Consider the following 9,390-nt stretch of genomic DNA (forward strand, 5'->3'; position numbering starts at 1 on the left):
TGATTTCAGGTATCCATCCCACCTGGGTATGATTCATTGTCTGCTCTGATTACAGCGTATGCCTGCCTAAAAACTATCAGATTATGTGAGTTAAGTACTTTTATCTCTCTTTCTTTTTCATATCTATTTTTGCCATTTATTTATACATTGTAATTAATTAGTACAATGTAATTTCTTTGTCATAGGTTTACAGTTTCACTATGTCTTCCAGCTGTCTTCTCCACTAACCACGTGAGTGATAAAGACTGAATTTGCGATCCATATAGAATTTTGGAATGTTTCAATTATTTACTTGGGTTTATGCATAAACATTTTGCCCAGTCACAAAATAAATAAATAAAATAAAAACCTATCACACCTTATTTAACTTTTTCTTTTTCACATTGTGAAGGGCTCACTTACATTGTCCACATATACTGAAACACTAACTCTGAACCTAATTGTGTATTTCTATTCAGAGAGTCACTGTTGGACCCCAAAACCTCTTTACCTGCAGAGAGGGTCTGCCACTCAAATACACCAAAATACACAGTGATGGATGGTGAAGACATCATAGAGGATTGTGTAGATATTTTAGTGAAGCCTTCAGTTTAGTTTAGCCTTCATTACATCTATTTTGTGTTTCCATGGGACATTGTTCTTCCTTGAAGGATTGGTTGTCAGTATGGAAGAAAAATACTCTCTATATAAAAGATAAAAGGATATACAAGTTTCTATCCCAGCCTTAATGTGTGGAGCAGTGTAGGGGTCTGCTATTTCATTTGCATATTCATTTATTGACTCTTTCACGTTATGTATTTGTTAATGTATTTATTAATGTATTTATTAATGTGAGTGATTTATGCATTTTGAATTATATAATTACAATAATTTAATAATGTATTCAACTAATGATTGCTGTAAAAGCAATGTTATTTTTTCTACAATTCTTCATTTATATAGAAAATAAAAGTTAATTGACACACATGCCTTGCTTTTATTTGTTTGTTTGTTTTGTTGGTTGGTTATATTTAATGTAAAACCATAATTTAGGCTATAATATTTTATAGGAGCAGATATATAGAGGGGTAGAAAAAAAACCCTCCTAGCATCAAAGAGGTTTCTTACAGCACAAATGGTGTTCTAAATAGCACTTTCAAAGGAAGGTTCTTTATGGAACCTTTAAAAAGGGTTCTATTTAGCACCAAAAAGGGTTCTGCTATTGTTACAAGCCGAAGAACCCTTATTTAGTACTATTTAGAACCATTTTTCTGAAGAGTATACCAGAAGTTTTGCTGCCAAGACTGTAAATGAAGCAACTATCAAACGGCCAGCACATTGCAGAATTGTCAAGACATGAGTGTGTGGAGACGACTAGTGTTGCAGGAATTACATACTTCATCTTTAAATTTAACAAAGTCATTTAATAATAATCATGTAAATCTACAAAATGATGGGACAAGCATTAGGTCTAAAAGTCACTGAAATATACTGAGTAATGATAACAAAAAATAAAATATTTCTGTAGTAAGATTACCTTCCAATTGGTCCATCAATTCCGACATTAAATCCAGCTGTTTCAAGATATAATCCAGGCCAGTGCTGGCTCTGTGTTCACTGCTCTGTGTGGCATTTACTTCAAACTCCATCTGTAGGTCTACCACACACAGACAAAAGGATTTATGTTATTTTATTATATTATCATTTACAAGGTCTCCTTCTGACTACAAGGGATGGCACACATGATAATAAAATGTAAAGATAGGATACAGCTATTCTTAGAAAAGCATATCAGGTTAGACAAATTTTACAAACCTCATAGTCCATTAAACCTAATGGATTAGTTAAAACATTTTATAAATGTATCCAAATGTGTCCACAAAGTAAATCAATATAACCCTGCCAGCAATTTGTTTGTTAAATAATTTGGAAGAGCACAATTAAAGATTGCCATTAGAGGTTATTCTAATCTTAGATATTTATCTGCTTGAGTGCACTTTATTCAGCTTATCACATGTACTCTAAGCACAAAAATTCAAGGAATGTCAATTATCTGTGCTTACAGTCACTCTATGAGGAGCATTCAGAGCTTTGAGCCCATTTTTTGCATTCAATGACAAGAGAGATTAAAGGAATATTTCACCCAAAAATGAATCATTTACTAATCTGCATACCATCCCAGATGTGTATGACTTTCTATCTTCTGCAGAACACAAACAAAGATTTTTAGAAGAATATTTCAGCTCTGTAGGTCCTCACAATGCAAGTGAATGGGTAGCAACATTTTGAAGCTCCAAAAGCATATAAAGGCAGCATAAAATAACCCATAAGACTCCAGTGGTTAAATCCATATCTTCAGAAGTGATATGATAAGTGTGGGTGAGAAACAAATCAATATTGTCCTTTTTTACTATAAATTCTCCTCCCTGCCCAGTAGGTGGTGATATACACAAAGAATGCAAACAGTCAAAAAGAAAAAATGAAAAAAGTGAAAGTGGATTGATAGTAAAATAGGAATTAAATATTGATCTTTTTCTAACCCACACTTATCGTATTGCTCAAAATCTGGTTACCTATTCACTTGCATATGTTATTATTTGTATATTGTAGTGTGTAATTATGTGTATATTAGACTTTAAATTGTGTTGTGTTAATTTGATGTTATTGTAAATTGGTATATGTCTCATCACTGTCACGACTGCTATGTTGATCGGAACTGCACCCAAGAATTTCACACACCATTGCACTTGTGTATATGGCTGTGTGACAATGTGATTTTTTTTTTTTTTTTTTTTTTTTTTTTTTTTTTTTGCATTGTATGGACCTACAGAGCTTAAATATTCTTCTAAAATCTCTGTTTGTGTTCTGCTGAAAGGAAGTCATGCATATCTGGGATGGCATGTGGGTGAGTAAATGATGAGCGAATGTTCAATTTTGGGTGAACTATCCATTTAAATCAGATTCATAATCAGAAGAACACAATTGTTTTGTTGATTATTTTATTGATTTGTGTGAGGGCACACAATCACAAAATCATCCCAAATTTAACACAAATATGTATATGGCACTATCAAATTATTCTGGCTAATCTAACTGCAGAGGCCTTTTACTATTTAACATTGCTAACTCAGGAGCTTCCGCTCTACACTAAAACAAATCTATTCTTGGGGGATGTTCTGGTCTTCAGCAGCAGGGTGAGATTCTTGATCTTGTCCATCTGTTGGCCCACAGATAACAGATTTGCACTTGAGGAACTCATTCTCCAGGCTCTTGAGGGATTCAGCAAGATCTGGACTGGTGCGCATCACAACCATATCATAGGCCATCCAGGACAATTTTACTGAGGACAAAGAAAATAATTATTAACAGTAATTATTCCACACATTGCTTAAGGCAGTTTTGCTTTGATGTTTAATGCATTAGTGTGCTACCTGAAATATTCTCCATTTGTTCAGTCATCTTCTCCAAAAGTTGGTCCAATTGTAAACTCTCTAGACTGAAGTCTTCACATAATGCCACACACGACATATCGTCAGACATCTAAAAACCATCAAATTAACGTAACTCTAAAGGATTATGGAAACTTTACCTTAAACGTGAGCTTTTCATGGTGAATAAAAAACGCAGACGAGACGGTTTAAAACGTAATTGATCGGGTTTACTTGTTTTGTCAACGGTTTTTTGTCACACAGATTTACCTCAGACTAAAGAGAATATTTAAATTAGTTGTATTAGTGTATAGTGCAGTAAAAATGAATAGTAAAGATATTAATAAGTAGATATTAATAACCTAACCACATTACCTTGATAAAGTAGCGATCTGTTGACAATGTTTTTAATGTTTCTGACAGTTGCTCGGTCTCGAGTAAGGAGCCCCTTATAGGACAGGGCGGGATTATTTTTTATTTTTTTTCTGAAATAGTTTTGCTGCCCTCGCGATAAATGTTGCGTTCCCTTCCCTCGCAATAGTTTGCGTTGCCTAGCAATAAATTCAATGGTTTTTACTACAGTAGCCATATTTTTTACCGTGATATCCGTATTGAAACCATAGTGATACAGGAAAACAAAAACTATGCTAATAAAAATAATATTATTTTGGTTATTATTGTTTTACTGTAGAAATATCATATTTTAACTGTGGTTTTACTATAGTAATATTGTAGACTACAGTTACCATAGCTTTTGGCGGAAATCGTAGTTTACTATAATAATATTGTATTAACAATGACTGTTGTAGGCTAAATATGTTTTATTTTTTATTTTATTTTATTTTTTATTTTTTATTTTTTATTTTGATTTTTTTTTGTCGGAAACCATGGTTTTACTATGGTAATATTGTAGTAACTATGAAAAGTACGTTAATTAGCCTAACCAGTTTTTTTTTTTTTTTTTTTTGTCGGAAATCATGGTTTTAATATAGTATACCCATATGGTTTTACTATGGTAAATCTTGTGATTGTGATTTACAAATATTTGTAGTAAAACCATTAATGACCACAAAATTATGATTTTTATTCATATAGTTTTTGTTTTCCTGTATTATAACAAAAGTTTATGAATATCAAGGTGAAAACATGGTTACTGTGGTAATACCATGGTAAATTTATTGTGAGGGCACACAAAACGCCCTTTCCTCTAAGGGGCTAGGTTTGAAATGTATCTCTCTCGGGATTTTGTGGAAGTCTCATGTTGATTGACGTTTGGACGTGGTCGATGCTACAAATGTATAAACTACATCGACCGATTCTTTGCATCCGTTAAGAGAGATGCTATTTACAAGTGGTCTGTTTTATGAACGGTTGAATGATAACAACACAAACACTTCTACTTCTAATAGAAAAGTCACAACTTAAACGTTTCAAGGATCTGCAAAAGTTCTCGCTCCCTATATAAAATATTAGCAAATGAAATAAGAAATTTTCAAAGAATAAAAAAGGGGTTTCAATTGTTTTACGTGAATGTAACAGAAAATTCCAATGCGTCAGGCTGAACTCTGTAAATGCCTTCAGGTGATGGTGGTGCTGCTGGTTTGTGTAGGGGAGTGGGAAGGTGTGGGTGGTTGCTTGTTGGGGCTGTGTCTGGAAGAGCCTGAACATGTGGAAGATTTCAATAAGGTGGGACTGAGGCGGTGCTTCATGTGCATAAATAAAACAGGTGCAACAGGTGACAATGTTGATACAGCAGAAGAGTGTAGAATAGGCTGCGGGAGGACACAAGTAGGACCACGCTTGCTGGAAATACCTTAGATATCCAGATAAATAATCCTGGACAATAAGGAAACAGAAGAAGTAAAACATCATCAGAAAGCAAAAACTCTAAATTGACTTTTTAATCCCAAGTGGAGCAACATTTGGATCATTGAGTGATGACGTCCTATGAATCTCAAGGTCAGTCTCCAAAAAGATGTGGGCCCCAGTTTCCTAGTTTGGGACAGGAACCTCCAGAACTGAGTCTGTACAGTGACAGCTACTATCCACCTCCATCACTGCCAAGTCCACAGCGAACAAACCCTTCCTCGTACGAACTTGGAGACTATGCCACCTCTTCTCCTAACCCCTACCTTTGGTTCAACAGCCCAGGGATGAACAGCGCTCCCTATATGGGTGGGACACCTGGCCCTGCGGGACCCTCTTTCGTTCCCCAGCACTATGGCATGCAAAGGTCTTATCTAGGACCTGGGGGACCAGGTGGTCCTGGTGGTGAACTGGGATGGTTCTCCATGCCCTCTCAGGAGGATCTTATGAAGCTGGTCAGGCCACCTTATTCATACTCAGCACTGATTGCGATGGCCATACATGGTGCATCTGAACGTCGCCTGACTCTGAGTCAGATTTATCAGTATGTGGCAGACAACTTCCCCTTTTATAATAAGAGCAAGGCTGGATGGCAGAACTCTATTCGTCACAACCTCTCACTAAATGACTGTTTCAAAAAGGTCCCACGAGATGAGGATGACCCTGGTAAGTATTTGTGGCTCAAAAATTAGTAAAAAATATAATTAGAAATTATTGTTGTTCTTTTAAATAATCTTTTTATCATATTATCATTTTAAATGAACAATTTATCTATTATTTTAAAGGTAAAGGTAATTACTGGACCTTAGATCCAAACTGTGAAAAAATGTTTGACAATGGCAACTTCAGACGCAAGAGGAAAAGAAAGTCTGACAGTCTCCTAGAAAAGGGCAGTTCTGGGGGGAATCTGGGCTCTGATTCAGGAGACAATAATGGCAGAGGCAGCCCAAAAAATCAAGCCTGTGACATTTCCACTTCCCCAGAAAAGAGCCCCTCGCCCATGTCCACAGGACCATCCCCATGCCTGAGCAACTTCCTGACTGAGATGTCTGGTATAGCCACTGTTTCTCTTGAAGTTGACGGAGATCCCCTGAGTCGTCCTTTTTCTCTCAGTCTGCCAGTGGATGGAGTTCAGAGATCCTCGCAACCAGCAGGCTTTGGCACCTACTCCCCCAGCGCCACAGTGTCCGAGTGGGCATCACCTTTGCCCCCACCTCTTCCCATCTCCCCATCATCCTCCCACTCCACTTTAGGTTACAATGGCCCTGCTATCAGTCAGTTTAATGGGCATTTCTACCCTAGTTTGAGCTCGACTGGTATTCTTTATCCCCGGGAGGGCACAGAGGTGTAGGAGAGGAAGCTGGTGACAGCAAGAATAGACAAGTTAAATGATCAATTCACACAAGAGGCTCTGGGAGCAAGAAAAGAAAATGTTGTTTTCATGAAACTATACATGCACTACACATAGTGTTGTTGGCCTGCTTTAACTGAACTCCGCTGAGATGAGTCCTGTGGGCACAGAGATACCAATAAATTCCCACAGGAATGGCCTAGTCAGCATGAGATATGACAGGCTGACACTAGCAAAGGCCCCTGGTACCAGCAGCTCTGATCTGGGGCCAGCTGCTGACATCTAACCATTCTACTCAGCTATCTAATTCTTCCTTAACTCATATTACTGACACTGAATCAACACCTGTAATGAAACCGAACAGATCAATCACATCTAATGCGGGCCACGGAGAAACTCCAGTGAAAATACATGCAGTGAAGCAGATTTTCTTTTGCTGCATGCTGGTATTGTAATATGATACTGTCAGTCTTTGTATTTTAACTTGAGAGCGCTTCTGTATTTTGTGTAAAGTTGGGTTTGTGTGAATGTTTGAGTGTATTTTACTATGAGGTTTTAATGGGATGTATGTCTTCTTTTTTTTTTTTTTTTTCAATAAAATATTCAAAACAGCCTTGACTTGAACATTATTTATTTGAATAATATTATATATTGAGTATTAGTCCCTATGGATTTTTATGAAATGCAACCCCTGACTCAGATGTAGTGTCCACGGAAAAAAAGATGAACTTGAAAGAAAATAACTTGTTTCACCAGGTCACTCTAACTGTCGTAACTCCTCCCATTTTTTTCTCTGAAGTGTCTCTTTTGATATTATGTTGGCTACTGCTGATACCACAGTTTTTAGAAGTGCTTCAACTACACTTAAAATCTGTCAGCATTTGTATTCATGTGATGATGACATGGGAGATAATATGTTGTAAGCTCAAGAGGAGAGCTTGATATTTTTTTAGTTAACAGGAAAGTTGATACAGTGACAGAACTATTAGTTAACAGATTCTTTAACAATACAGTAAGGTTCCATTTGTTAACATTAATTAACAACATTAGTTAACATAACCTAACAATGAACAATACTTATTAAGCCTTTATTAATCTTAAAGTTAATTTCAACGTATAGTAATAGATTTTTCAAATCAAAAGTTGTATTTGTAAACATTAGTTAATGCACTATGAACTAACATCAACTAACAATGAACAATAGTATTTTTATTATCTAACATTTACAAAGATTAATAAATGATGTAAATAAATATATTGTTAATTGTTTGTTCATACCTAATGCATTAACTAATGTTAACAAATGGAACCTTATTGTAAAGTGTTACCACAGATTCCTTCACTTTATGCTATTTTTCCTCTACCATCTATTGTTGATGGTGAAAAGGCAAAGGGTTACCTGCAGGTCATTGTTCTTTAGTGCATGTTTCAATGGATGCTCAAAATGCATTAATAAACCAGCAATTACTAAAGACATAAACAAGGCACAATTATTTTGATTTATGTATGTCTTTAGAATTTTTTGTATGTTTTTTCCTCACAAAAAAAGTGCTAATTTAATTTTTATCATTTGCATTGGTCTCATCCCATTTATTATTTATTCCAATTAGTGGCAATATATCAACTTAATAATCGAGATTTCTTGATCAGAACAGATATCTTTGGTACAGACAAACTACACATTGAGACCTGTTTCTGAGACATGATTCTGCTTCTGCACTCTAGGGCCCGGAGCTATTTCTGGAACAGAAGAGGTGTGTGCATGCGAGTATGTGTGTGTTTGTACTGTCAAGATGTCCCTAAACATTCTAAATATCTACATGATGGAGAACTATGCTTGGCAGCCTTCACCAAGTGGTTGAGGTCACCAACAGACAAGTTGTATCAGTAAATAAGTTGTCTTGACAGAAATGAATTAATTTGGGTGTTTCTGGCAGTATTTACCTGCCTTAAGAGGACCTATAAGAAGGTAGAAATGTACCAAGGAGCCTTCAGCTCAGATCATATAACATCTATTTTGCATAACAGCTCACCATGCACCTCAGGATATCACAGAATGGCTTTTTTTATTTTTTTTTTATTTTTTTTTATTCAATTAGATAAAATTGCTTTCTCCATATTCCATTTTACTTTCTTTTTAATATTTGTAAGAAGACGTTTAAATAAATAGAGACTTAGCCCTCAAGCAAATTCATACTGAAGGGATCCTGCTTTTCAGATGGGGAAATTTATATTGTTGTTGAGAAACCTGTGTATTTATTATTAAGGCCATTTTTCATTCAGTGTAACATGCAAAAGGCATGCCATTATTTAGCATGTCAGAGAATAATTTGCAATGATTTAATTTTTCTGTGAGAAGAGTTATTATAATTCCTTTTGGCCTGTGGAAAATCGCTGAGGGATAGAAAGGCAAATAATAAGCAATATGAAAGTTAATATAACAAAACAGCTACTCTTCAAATATGACTTATTTTTATTTGCTTTGCTTTTGTTGTTATGCAGCAGTGCATATATTCCATGGCTTATTCTTTATATTTCCATGTCAGCAGAGTACCAGACTACAAGCAGCTGTGGCAGGTGAAGGTAGGGAAGAAGAACATGTTCTGTTTTGTACCGTCTGCTTCGATGTGCCAAAAGAAACAGAAGAAACAAACTCTCTTACAAAAACTGACATATAAAGCAAATTTTAGGAAAGCTGGCTTTTGGTTGAAAACGCAACACCCTCTCACTAAACTGTATAATGCAAATTACCAACTGCTTATTTTA

General features: G+C 35.7%; 2 protein-coding genes across 2 annotated transcripts; one reads left to right on the forward strand and one right to left on the reverse strand.

Annotated features, from left to right (window-relative positions):
• Nucleotides 1-2,989: 2,989 nt before the first annotated feature.
• Nucleotides 2,990-3,829, reverse strand: syce3 (synaptonemal complex central element protein 3). The gene is made up of 3 exons (XM_051650015.1): nucleotides 3,783-3,829; nucleotides 3,411-3,519; nucleotides 2,990-3,319 (listed from the first exon to the last, which is right to left on the reverse strand). Exons 2-3 carry the CDS (start codon nucleotides 3,517-3,519, stop codon nucleotides 3,138-3,140), a joined length of 291 nt encoding a protein of 96 aa, XP_051505975.1. The 5' UTR covers nucleotides 3,783-3,829; the 3' UTR covers nucleotides 2,990-3,137.
• A 1,341-nt stretch (nucleotides 3,830-5,170) lies between these two features.
• LOC127412996 (forkhead box protein I1-like) lies at nucleotides 5,171-7,230 on the forward strand. Its single transcript, XM_051649765.1, has 2 exons — nucleotides 5,171-5,939; nucleotides 6,059-7,230. The coding sequence occupies exons 1-2, from the start codon at nucleotides 5,345-5,347 to the stop codon at nucleotides 6,622-6,624; spliced, it is 1,161 nt and encodes a 386-aa protein (XP_051505725.1). The 5' UTR covers nucleotides 5,171-5,344; the 3' UTR covers nucleotides 6,625-7,230.
• Nucleotides 7,231-9,390: the final 2,160 nt, after the last annotated feature.

Source organism: Myxocyprinus asiaticus, chromosome 22, assembly GCF_019703515.2.
Source record: "Myxocyprinus asiaticus isolate MX2 ecotype Aquarium Trade chromosome 22, UBuf_Myxa_2, whole genome shotgun sequence".
Classification (NCBI taxonomy): domain Eukaryota; kingdom Metazoa; phylum Chordata; class Actinopteri; order Cypriniformes; family Catostomidae; genus Myxocyprinus; species Myxocyprinus asiaticus.

Excerpts from the sequence above, each read along its gene's own strand:
- syce3 (XM_051650015.1), bottom strand. The coding sequence starts at position 3,519 with ATGTCTGACGATATGTCGTGTGTGGCATTATGTGAAGACTTCAGTCTA. Across the intron at positions 3,320-3,410 it reads ACAAATGGAGAATATTTCAG|TAAAATTGTCCTGGATGGCC; the intron begins GTAGCACACTAA and ends CTTTGTCCTCAG.
- LOC127412996 (XM_051649765.1), top strand. The coding sequence starts at position 5,345 with ATGACGTCCTATGAATCTCAAGGTCAGTCTCCAAAAAGATGTGGGCCC. Across the intron at positions 5,940-6,058 it reads ACGAGATGAGGATGACCCTG|GTAAAGGTAATTACTGGACC; the intron begins GTAAGTATTTGT and ends ATTATTTTAAAG.